The following is a 13,097-nucleotide window of genomic DNA, read 5'->3' as shown; positions in this document are numbered from 1 at the left end:
TAAGACTGAATGGTTGCAGAACTGAAGGCTGCATCTTAGAAAGTGGAAATACGGAACTGAATATGGACATGTGCACACATGTGTCTCTTCCTTGTCTAAAGTAATCAGTCTCTTGAATGATCGTTTTCACCATGATAAGTTTGTCACAGAGGAAGGCAGTGGCCATAGCTGCCTGGTATTCTGGGCTGGTTCGAGGGGATAGATGCTGTGGTGAATGCAGGTATGTTCCAAAAATAAAAGGAAAACAGAGAAAGAGAATGACCAAAATGAAAGATAGGAGAAAGAGGAGAAGGAGAAACCAAAAATGAACAACAAAGGAAGAGTATGAGGTGGCCCTGCAGTTTTTCAGATGAAATATTCCCGCTTACACTCGCTCACTGTGTTTTGCAAATCAATGTCATTTCTAAAGGAACTGTCCAAATTTTCCGGATATTCCTTCTCCTTCATCTGGTTGGTACGATGTGACTGCTTATGCTGGTAAAGGAAGCGGCTCATGATGGCGATGATCGAGAAGATGATGAATATCACCACTGCTATTACTCCTGTTGAGAAAGAGGGATGAGAGAGAGGGAAATTATCACAGATCATCCGATCAAGAGAGAGAATTCAATGTAGACAAGAAAGGCACTTAGGAGAAAGAAAGAAACAAACAAACAACAAACTCTGCCGCATGTCCAGAAATAAACACAGGCTGAAATGCGTTCAGGCTTCAGTTACAAAAAAACCTCTTTCAGGCTAGTGAGTGCGCAAGCCAGTTTCAATAAGAGGAAGTTTTATTTAATGGAGTAAGAAAGCCATCAAATAGATATGGAATCAGACTAGCAAAGGATCTCTTAGTAAATTCCTTCAAGACCTGCTTTAAAGAATGTGTCTGAATCATTTTTAATTAGCACATTTCTTTGTCACCTTGCAAATAAGTATCTTAGAACTACTTTAGCATCCTAGAAAAGAACACGCAGATATCTCACTTCCCAATACATGCTCTATGGATGTAAACTTGTTTATGGTATGTTTTTGCTTTGCTAAAAATGTTTTATTAATAATGAAATGCTTACTAAATGTTCAGGTCATTCTACCCTGCTGTGCACGCTGCAAGGCATAGGCTCGTTTGAAGATGGTACCCCTCTGTCCTCCAGAGTCAACTGCAATGGCAAACTTCTACGCTGTTGTGTCAGATACTATCCTACTTTGATTGTATGTGATTTTACGGGACCTACTTGGCAAGCTGTCCTCACTGACCCTAAGGTCTTGTCCCTACCTTTGCCAGGAAAGCTCTTGAGAAGGGAATAGCAAAGTCAGCAAAGTTTACAAGGCAGAGTAAAACCAGGTAAGTTAACAAACCTAGAAATAAACTGTATATAGTGAGTGATACCCAGGAATGGGCTGCAGCATTCAGAGATGAAATACAGAACCAGTTTCTACTCTATTCAGGGTGGGAGGCTGTGAACCTCCAGGACTTTTTCTCAGGGGTTGGGATGAATTTCCTGCCTTAAACAGGCTCATAGAAGCCTGTACGTGGGTGGGAAAAAGTCAGCAGTCACAAAAGTCTTTTCTCCATTTGTCAAATGAGAAATTATAGGAAGAGAGACAGGCACCAGATGGTTTCCTATATTTCTTGTCGCCAAACAAAAATCAACTTGGACTCTTTACCCTGAAGCAGATATTCAGGTCAGACATTTGAAGAACTTCCTTAAGGAAAGGGTGTGTGTGTGTGTGTGTGTTTCCTCACAACCTTATTGTAACAATGCACTTCTGTGCTCCCCTTGCCATTTGTCTTTCCAGTCTAAAACACTACTCACTGGCTCTATTGTTACCTGTTTACCCAGCCCACCCCGCCTTGCCCCCGCCAAGCTGTGAGATCTTGCAGGGCAGCGTCCGTGTCTTTCATCCTTGTATTCTTGTACTTAGCGCTGGTCCTGACCCATAGTGGGGGTTCTTTCCATAGCCGTTAAATAAATGGTTACTGTTGATTTTTAAGAGCAGAACTCCATCTGGTGTGAATTAGTCCATCTAGCCTGCCAGAAAGCAGAGATGGGGCCACCTGTGAGGACCATGGTTCTCAGATGGAAATGAATTCTGTCTCTCACAGGCATCTTACACTAAACAAGTTTGGGATTCATTCCGTGTTGCAAGGCCCAGATGGAAAAATCAAGCTCCTGGAGGCAACAGCCAAGCTGAGGCAGAATACAGAGCAGTGAGGCCAAAAGGCTGTGAGAAAATGGAAAAGCAATGGGGGCGGGAGGGAGAGCGGAGCTCACAGCAGAGCGGACAAGAGCTGCCTCTGTAACCATATGTGCTGCTAGATCGGAAACTACAGTCCTGTGGGCTTCACCGTGCTCATTAGATCCACTCGGTGGAGAAAAGCCAACAGTACTACAGCTTTGCCCATCTGTCTGCCCCAACATGGCTTTTTCCCATATGTAGTTTTATTAGTTTGCTTTGTGCTTTAGGAAAAATGACAAGTGGATGAGATCAACAGGATGTACGCTGCCTGTCTCGAAGTAAATTATCCAGCTCTTGACTATGCACTCAGCTGTCTGGTGGTTCAGGGAGGGATCCCTTCATGGAGCTGCTGGTGCCGGGCTTGGAGGAGAAGGTGCCTTTGATCATCCCAGTATGTGCGACTATTCATGAAAAACCTCACGTTCTTAGATCATGCAGGGTTCTGGGTGCTGGATAGCCACACTGAGGAAGGATTCAGGTAAGTTCCTCCAGAGCACAGAACCACTGATGTCTTTTCTGCTTACAGCCACAAAGAACGGTTTACCTCCGATGAGAGCCGAGTCACTTTGCACTGCGTTGGTGAGTGGTCCCCGCTCATCTGTCTTCCCAAGAAGATCTGAAAGGTGTAAAAGACACTCAAAGTCCTAGAAGGAGGTCTGCAATATGGCGTTGTGATGACACACCTGCATATTAGACCAGGTGCTCTCAAATAGTTGGCATTTTGGAAGGAACCCAATCACACCCAAAAAAGCATTTGAAGTATACTGCGTACACCCCGTAGTTTCATGACCCTGTTCGTTTCTATGTAAGTTGTAAGATAAGAGGTTAAAAGACATGATGGTGGTACTCTGCTCGTATCTGCCTTGGCCCACAGCTTACCTCTCAGCCTACCCTTGAAGTCCCTTTATTCTTTGCTGGACAATTCCTATGCGTGTCAACCGTGTCAACGACTTCTTCCCTCAAGCACACCTGCCTCTGCTTCAGAGGTTTCTTTAATTACAAGAGATTTCTGACTCCATTGGCAGGAAAGGGCAAAAGTGATGGTGAATTAGCACCCCCAAGAAACCCTCACACATTTTACTATATGTACATTAGCATATACGGTATAAAAAAAAAAAGAGAGTCAAGTTTGAAGGCACATAGACCTGGTTTCGAATCCTAGCTCTGACACTTATTGGTCTGGTGACACTGAGCTACATACATTTTTAAATAGCAATCTGCAAATGTATTAAAGGGGGTTAATAATCCTATAGGTATGCATATAGTGCACATAAAATTGTCAGGACCTATAGCACCTATCATTAGTATTGCTGTATCATTTAATCCTCAGGAAATGCCTACAACATGATTATAATTTTTCCCAATCTCACAGATAAGGAAATTATATCAAAGCCATTAAGTAACCTGCCCAAAGTTGGGTAGTTCATTCATGGAAGATTCAGAACTCCAATCAAGGTTAGCCAAGTGTCGTATTCAGGTTCTTTCTAGGATACATACCTGACCATTGCCAAGAAAACACCAAGATTGGTGATGAGCAGGCAGCAGCAAAACTCTGTGCCCTTTCTTTGCTTGTAATTCATAACTTATTCGGCAATTGATGACCACACCTGATTAAAATAAATCCTAAGAACTCTCCAAGACACCTAGGATGACAGTGACTAAGAAAAGAAAAGGTATTTCAGGAGGCGGCAAAATAAGAGAAGGTATATGGATGGTAGTCCTGTGGGACTTTCCTTTTATCAAGGAAGGTCGCTTTTAATCACATGAATTGTATTACTGATAGATCAACAACCAGCCTGCCTTCCTGACCCCTAAAATCTTTAATCCTCAGAGCAGCAACCACTTAAACAGTAGTGAATATGTATATATATACATTTTCAGATTGTTATTCAAAAATGTATGTAACACAATGTCACCAGACCAATAAGTGTCAGAGCAAGGATTTCAACCCAGATCAACGTGCCTTCAAGCTTGATGCTCTTTTTTTTAATAACATATATGTTAATGTACATACAGTTAAACATATACACATATATCTATTTCTAACTACTCATCTTATTAAAATTAGGATTATCTAAACATATTAAATATCACTAAGAAATCAGTCATAACTCTTAACCTCCTGTAATCATACAAGGTAAGGAATTGGGTAATATTAGCCTTTAGCCTGGAAGCTTCTTGAAGACATCAAAGTAGCACTGGTGCGAGACGTTCCCTTGAGTATTTTCTTGCACACCTGATGAAGAATGCACTGTGGTCACTGCATTCACATCCGAATCCATCATCGAGCCACAGCTGGATTCTGTCAAGACCCCTTGGATGGTTACAGGTGCGGTGGCGGCATGGCGCAGGGCTGCCTTCAGTGGTGCTATATGGTTGTATTGGACTGAAGCCAGACAGCCAACAAAACCCAGGGTGTTTGCTTTAGCAACTTCAGAATCCAATCCAAGATTCTCTGCAACATGAAAGACAATCAGTTTTTTTAAACTATGCTCCATATCTACTTTCAGTAATGTCTGAAATTACAGAATTTACCTCGTTATATCTTGAATAAAGGAAATTGTCCCCCATCTCTCTTCATCTCCTCTTTCCAAACTCTACCCCCGCTACCAGTGTCAGTATATCAACCACATATCATAGAAAATTGCTAGGGCTATCTTGCTTTGAGATAATGTTTCAAACTTCTAAATTTTCATTCATGTATTTTATGAACTGTAACGAATACTTAGTAAATCTCTTCTACACTCTAGATGTTTTATAGAATTTAGATCATTATCTCCATCACCATTTATTTATGGATTCTGGTGATTAATTCAAGCATACTACAATGCTCATTACAACATTTCATTCAAAATGATAGCAAGAAAAAAATGAAAAGAGGAAGACAGAGTAATTAGAATTCAAAGTGGTCCTCTCAGAAGTTTATCATGTTTGGTGTTTTAAGCAGCTTATATACACTGACCTTCCAGTCAAGATTTTCACATGCTTAGTTCTGTCCATGGTACTGATCGGTGAGCATGGATTTTCTATGACAGAAATCAATCTCCCAAGTATCTTTGAGTCTTTATAAAAGATAACGAGGCAATCATTTATGATTCACGACAAGATCAAATGTCTCATTGTCTTCAAGATTTGTGGAAAGATTGTTCAGTAGCCCATTTCTTTATTTTAACAAGGATCATTTGGACAAATTGCTGTGATGCAATTACATAAAACTACAATACGGGATGAACCTTTTTCTTTTTCCCTTTAAGGCATAATAGTTTCAACAGACCTAGATTGTTCAGATAGATATTTTATTATGATAATATGTTTATTTTCTGGAAGAGGATAAGGACTTTCCTCTCTATCAGGTAAATTATAATTTATTTCCATCATAAATGATCAAGGAGTGCCGCCAGGGATCACCAACAAAGCACTTTGTTGGCCACATTTAGGGAAGACGTATAATGGACATATGGATCAAAATGAGAAATTAACATCCCTTAACAGTGTTTTTTTCTAGTTTTGTCCTCATTATTGTCTCCCCCTTCAACACCCATGTAAACCTTGCTAATTTATCATCCCTCTCTTCTTACAGAAAAATAAAAGAAATCATGTATTAATTTTATGTGGCTATTGTAACAAATTAGCACAAACTTAAACAGCATAAAACAACACAAATGTTTTGTTTTACATCTCTGCAGAAGTCTGATACCGGTCTCACTGGGCTAAAATCGAGCTGCTGTCAATTTGCATTTTTTTCTAGAGCCTCCAGGGAATAACCCATCTCTTTGTCTTTTCTAACTCCCCAAAACCACCCACATTCCTTGGCTTATAGCCCCATTCCTGTATCTTCAAAGCCAGCGATGTTGCATTTCTGTGTATCTTTCTTCCAAAGTCACACTTAATACTAATTCTCTTCTTTTACCCCTTCTTCCACTTTTAAGGACCCTCGTGATTGTACTGGGCTCAGCCAGATAATCAAGGATAATCTCCCTATTTTAAGGACAGCTGATTAGCAACATTAATTCTTCTTTGCCAGTTAGCTTAATATATTCACTGGTTCTGAGTATTAGGATTTAGCTATTTTTGTGGGTCATTATTCTTCCTACCACTCCATTCTTCTTGAGATTCTGTGAGAACTTTCCAGTTAATGATAATAAAAATCTAATAGAGATGTGAATTGACACTCTTCAAGTGTGTAAGAACATGGGGCAGGGGTGGGGAGGAAACTGCGGTCTTCCAAATATTCCTGTAAATATTCTACAGTGGTGGTACATATTTGTTACGTACTCATGAAAGCATCACGTATGCCTATTTCTCATTTTACACTTACGAAGACTGAGATTATGAGCATAAGAGACTGCTCAAACACTGTTATGCAAAAGTCTTCCACACCAAAAAGCTTTAATTAAGACTAAGTGCTATTTGTCGAGTGCCACCATAACTCAATGTACCCTAGTGTAATTCAGAATGCACATTAGCTACTGATTGGTAGTTTTCAAGGGATAGAGTTAGAGATCAGAGGTATTTACAGAAAGAAGACAAGAGAAGGAAAGCATAAACTTGTATGAAGATTTTGCCTTGAGGGATTTCAAAGCAGTGGAAAGTGACATGTCACTGTAGCTATGCCTTAAGGGTCTAAGTCAAAACTGCCAGATCTTATTCCTAGAATTCAGTTAAAAAGAAGCCTGTATTGGTGCCAAGGTCTTTGAAGGATATCATTATTCTGACCACCATGAATCCAAGTTCCAGGTAAAAGAATCGGCACATGGATAAATCGGGGGAAATGCCAGAAAATGACCACCTCTCTTTAAAGGAAGAAATGTTTTGGATCAAGTCTTATCTCTAGGAAAGTTAATTTATTCTAGATATATAAAAAGCATGCAAACCTTGAGAGGGTTCTGAAAAGAAATGAAGAAAGCAAGAGTCCTTGATAGCAGAAAATGCTCTCAGTATGAGGCCTGGCATAATGACTTCTCAGATTCTTACATATATGGAGAGGGGAAAAAAAATGTTAAGATGGTTCCAGATTATATTTACTTCTTATAAATTTGTTACCTAATATGTGGTAAGAAACAGTTGTTTGCTAAAAATGCATTTGTTCAATATTCAACACCTATTGGGTACCTACTATATAATAATGCAATATTTTTTAAATTATAGAAATGTGATTGATGTGCAGTATTATGTTACTTTCAGGTACACTATAGAGTGATTTGACATTTGCATACATTATGAAATGATCACAATGATAAATCTAGTAACCATCTGTCCCCATACGAAGTTATTACAATATCATTGACCATATTTCTTATGCTGTATATTATATCACCATGGCTTATTTATTTTATAACTGGTGGTTTGCATCTCTTAAACCCATTCACCTATTTTGTCCACCCTCCACCTGCCCTCCCCCCCCAACCCCTCTGGAAACCACCAGTTTTTTCTCTGTATGACTGTTTTCATTGTTTGGTTTCTTTGTTTGTTTTGTTTAGTTTTTTAGAATCCACATAATAAGTGAGATCGTATGATATTTGTCTTTGTATGACATTTCACTTAGCGTAATACCCTCTAGACTCATCCATGTTGTAGCAAATTATGAATTTATCCATTCATCTATCCATGGGCATGGGCACATAAGTTGTTTCCATATCCTGGTTATTATAGTAATGCTGCAATGACATTGGAGTGTATACATCTTTTCAAATTAGTGTTCCTGTTTTCTTTGGGTAAATACCCAGATATGAAAATGCTAGATCATATAATAGTTCCATTTTTAACTTTCTGAGGAATCTCTATACAGTTTTCCATAGTGGTTGAACCAACTTACAGTCCCACAAAAAGCACACCAGAATTCCCTTTTCTCTACATCCTCACCAACACTTGTTATTTGTTGTTCTTTTTGATAACAGCCATTCTGACAAGTGTGAGATGGTATGTGATTGTGGTTTAGATTTGCATTTCCCTGACGATTAGTGATGTTGAGCATCTTCTCATGTTTCTGTTGGCCACCTGTATGTCTTCTTTGAAAAAAAAAGTCTATTCATGTCCTCTACTCATATTTTTAATATTTTGAAATTGTGTTCCATGTATATTTTGGATATTAATCCCATGTTGGATACATCAATTGCAAATATCTTCTCCCATTAACTAAGCGGCCTTTTCATTTTGTTGATAGTTTCCTTTGCTGTGCAAAATCTTTTTAGTTTGATGTAGTCCCATTTAATTATTTCTGCTATTGTTTCACTTGCCTGAGACAGATCCAAAAATATATTGCTAAGACTGATGTCAAAGAGTGTACTTCCTTTGTTTTCTTCTAGGAGTTTTATGGTTTCAGGTCTTCATTGAAGTCTTTAATCCATTTTTAGTTTGTTTCTGTATATGATATGAGAAATTAATCCAGTCTGATTCTTTTGCATATAGCTGTCTAGTTTTTTCCAGCACTATTTATTGAAAAGATTTTTCCCATTGTATATTCTTGCCTACTTTGATGTGGATTAATTGACCATATAAGTGTGGGTTTATTTCTGGGTTTGCTATTCTGTTCCATTGATCTATGTGTGTGTGTGTGTGTGTGTGTGTGTGTGTGTGTGTGTGTGTTTCCATACAAATTTTAGAATTATTTGTTTTAGTTCTGTTAAAAATGCCACTGGAATTTTGATAGGGATTGAACTCAAGATTGCCTTGGTTTTAATAATATTCATTTTTCTAATCCATGAATATAGTGCATATACAGAGGATTTTTTTGCATCTATGTTCAGAATTTACAAGTTTGGCTTGTAATTTTCTTTTTTCCTTTTCCTTTCTTTTCCTTCCTTCCTTCCTTCCTTTTCTCTCTTTCTTTGTTTCTTTGCTTCTTTCTTTCTTTTGTGTGTGCAGGTCTTTTCTGGTTTTGATATCAGTGTGATACCTCATAGTATGAATCCAGATGCATTCCTTCTTCTTCAATTTTTTGGTATAATTTGAGAAGGACAGGTGTTAACTCTTCTTTAAATATTTGGTAGAATTCACCTTTGAAGCCATCTGGTCCTGGACTTTTGTTCATTGGGAGAATTTTTTTTTAATTATTTTAAAATTTTTTAAATGATTCAATTCCATTACTGTTAATTGGTCTGTTCATATTTAATATTCTTGATTTCAGTCTTAGGAGATTGTAGGTTTCTAGGAATTTATTCATTTCTTCTAGGTTGTTCATTTTACTGACATATGATTTTTGTAGTTGTCTCTTAGGATCCTTTGTATTTCTGTGGTGTTAGTTGTAACTTCTGATCTTTCACTTCTGATTTCATTTATTTGGGCCCTCTCTCTCTTTTCTTCTTGAGTCTGGCTAAAGGTTTATCAATTTTGTTCAGCTTTGCAAAGAACCAGATCTTAGTTTCATTGATATTTTCTTTTTTTTTGGCTCAGTTTCATTTATTTCTGCTCTGATCTTCATTTCTTTCCTTCTACTACCTTTGGGTTTTGTTTGTTCTTCTTTTTCTAGTTCTTTTAGTGTAAAGTTAGATTGTTTGAGATTTTTCTTATTTCCTGAAGTAGGCTTGTATTGATATAAAATTTCCTTCTAGACCTGTTTTTGCTTCATCCCATAGAATTAGGATCATTGTATTTCCATTTTTATTCGTCTCCATGTATTTTTTAAATTTCCTCTCTGATTTCTTCAGTGATCCATTGGTTGTTTATTAGCATGCTGTTTAGACTCCATATGTTTGTGTCTTTTTGCATTTTTTCTTGACTTTTAGTCTCATACAATTGTGGTCTGAAAAGAGGCTTGATATGATTTATGTATTCTTAAGTTTACTGAAGCTTATTTTGTGGCCTAACATGTAATCTATCCTGGAGAATTTTCCATGTGCCCTTGAAAAGAATATGTACTCTGCTGGTTTCGGATTAACTGCTCTGTACATATTTATTCATCTATCTGGTCTGTCACTTAAGACCAGTGTTTCTGTATTGATTTTCTGTCTGAATGATCTGTTCATTTATGTAATGGGGTATTAAAGTCCTCTATTATTGTATAACTGTCACTTTCTCCTTTTATGCTTGTTAATATTTGCTTTATTTCAGTGCTCCTATGTTGGGTGCATATATATTTATGATTGTTATAACTTTTTTGTTAGATTGATCCCTTTACATTACGTACTATCCTTCTTTGTGTCTTGTAACAGCATTTATTTTAATGTCTATTTTATCTGATTTCAGTATGCTACCCTAGCTTTCTTTCATTTCCATTTGCATGAAATATCTTTTGTCCATCACCTCACTTTCTGTGTGTGTCTTTAGATCTGAAGTCAGTCTCTTGTAGGCAACATGTATATGTGTCTTGTTTTTTTATCCACCGTCACACTATGTTTACAATAATTGTTTTTAAAATATTATTTCTATTTCCTTTCCATGTATATGCTATTATCATCCAAAATATACAAGTGAAGAAGCTGACACTATTAACGTTAAAATATATACAAGATCTCATGTGGCAAAGTTGAGATTTAAAGCAAAGTCTTTATGACTTGAAATGCCGAACTCTTTATGTAAGCTATGCTGCCTCCCTAAAAACCTTCCAAAAATGTCCTAGGTATTTTTGTAAGATACTTTTACATAAATTAGCTAAGAAGAAATAGGTTGCAAAAACTAAGGAAAGCACAAGTCATTCTGAACTCTTGATTATATTAAAAATAATGCATTTTCTAAGTCATTTTATTCAATTTTTAGGTTATAATTGCATTCAATTTATAAGGAACTAGGCAAGGGAACTATTGTATGGGCTGAGCTACAGAATAAATATGGAAGACAAACTTAACAGTGAATGTGGCTACTCAGAAGTGGTTGAATGAGAATGCAAATAAAGGCCCTACCACTGGAAAATGCCACTGTTCTCTTTCTCATTCTTCCCAAGGTTTTCTGCTAATATATAAGAGTCCCATCCAATCAGGAAGAACTGCAAGGTTTCTCCTTGTATAATATATACCATCTCCTTGAGAAACCACAAATATCTTACAAAGAAAATTTCTTATTTGAAATTGACATAGTTTCTACCTCCCAACACACTTTAAATATCACTGAAATATCACTTCTGATTCTCATTAGAGTCTATCTCTCTGCTCTCAAATACTCTTAGAAGCAGCATGGTGTGCTGAAATAGCATGGATTGGAGGTAGGTAGACCTAAGCTGATGAATTATGCCCTTGAACATATGACTTGTATTTTCTCATTTCTGAGATTTGTCCACTGTAAAGTAGTGATAAATAGTACTGACAACATGAATTGTAGTGGAAATAAATATAAAAAGCATGATTCCTAGCTCAGTGCCCATACATGCATTTATTATTATTATTATCATCATCATCATCATCATCATCATTATTCTTCCTACTACTCTTCCAAAGAGTTCCAAAAGCCTTTGCCTAGATTCAAGGGCCCTCAACATACCCAAGTAATACTGCATTTATATGAGAAAACTAAGATGTAAATGCTTATGTGCTTGTTGTAAAGACTAAACTTCCACTTCATACTGACTCATAACTGAATATATGTAGTACTAAAACTTTGAATGACTCAGTTGGTTAAGTTAGTATAGACTAACTTCTTTAAGCATCTGAAAACCTGACTATCTACATTAATTTGCAAACACTCATTTCTTCAAAGCAAAGCTATGCCCCTCTGTTAAAACTAGTGGATTTTGTGATGCCAAGGAAAATAACACAGAACCAATGTTAGCCCCAGAATGTGCAACATTTTACACAGTCACAATTGTTTGACACTAAGAGAGTGATAGAGCCAATCCAGGCAGGTTTTTGTTTTTTTTCTGGATATTAAAAAAAGAAAAAGAAAAGATCAGCAATTTGCTAAGAACAGACATTGCTGTAAGATGTAATATGACATTTGCTATATGTCAAAAGCCATTGATGACATTTGAAACATGAAGTGTCAAAATACAAGCCATGCAGACCCACACAACCTGGGCATACGAGAGAGTAAAATGTACCATCACAAAAAATAAATAAAGAACTTGATATTAATGGAAGATATAAGCAATATATACAAGTAAAGAGTATTTCCCTCAAGAGTACGTTGTGTCTTTCGGTAATAGAGAAACAGTGAAAATTTAACTATTGGGAATATTCACATCTCTCAAATAAAGCTTTTAATCCTGAAAGAGGAATGTCAAACTGTATTTTAAAAAATACTTGGCATTTACTTAATGTTTTTATGCTTTTCATGGTATGCACATTTGTACAGCCTATGTAAATATTCATCCCTGTAAAATAAGAAAGTGTGAGATAATTATACCCAATTAACAGTTAGGAAAATTAAGACACAAGGTAAAGTAATTGTTTAAAGCAAATTACCCAGTCCGTGGCCAATCCAGGTCTGATACGTAAGTCTCTTGTATTCTGTCTTTCTTTTCTCTGTTATGCCATATTTAATAGCTTTCTGTAGGTATTGATTGTTGATAAGGCGAAAAGAAACCTCACCTCCATAACATGAATTAGAGCTCTTCACTAGCTAACACCCACCCACCCAGCCAGCCCCATCTGTACTATATAGAACCGAACTTCTCACTCTTCTCTTAGTAGGTGCAGATGTTCTCTCTGCCTGGAAGGCCCTTCTGTCCCTTAACTACCTGGATAACATCCGCTCCTTCTCTGTTAGACCTACATCTATTTATTGGTCACCTATGAGAATCACACTCTGTGTGAGACAGTGGACTTACAATTGACAGCTAGCAGACATATTTAACAGACCAGCAATGATTTCAGGCAATAAGTCTTATGGGAGGAAGACATCATTGTGGCTCTGGTATCACAGAAGAGACCCCTGACACAATCTAGGACAGAGGGGATCAAATTTAGTATGCAAATTAATTTTCCAGGGAAATGTATGAAAATGCA

At 37.1% G+C, this 13,097-nt stretch overlaps 1 protein-coding gene across 2 annotated transcripts in view; it reads right to left on the bottom strand.

The window, feature by feature from the left end:
• Positions 1-345: 345 nt before the first annotated feature.
• CNTNAP5 (contactin associated protein family member 5) overlaps positions 346-13,097 on the bottom strand; it is an 879,857-nt gene continuing 867,105 nt past the window's right edge. For both annotated transcript variants that reach the window (XM_068544014.1, XM_068544015.1), the window contains exons 22-24: positions 4,460-4,678; positions 2,768-2,839; positions 346-542 (exon numbers count right to left, since the gene is read on the bottom strand). In XM_068544014.1, the coding sequence (XP_068400115.1) occupies positions 346-542; positions 2,768-2,839; positions 4,460-4,678 (488 nt within the window). The remainder of the gene's footprint in view (positions 543-2,767; positions 2,840-4,459; positions 4,679-13,097) is intronic.

The sequence above is a fragment of the Eschrichtius robustus genome, chromosome 5 (genome assembly GCF_028021215.1).
Source record: "Eschrichtius robustus isolate mEscRob2 chromosome 5, mEscRob2.pri, whole genome shotgun sequence".
NCBI lineage: Eukaryota > Metazoa > Chordata > Mammalia > Artiodactyla > Eschrichtiidae > Eschrichtius > Eschrichtius robustus.
Note: the sequence above shows the minus strand (reverse complement) of the source record. Positions and strands in the feature narration are given on the sequence as shown.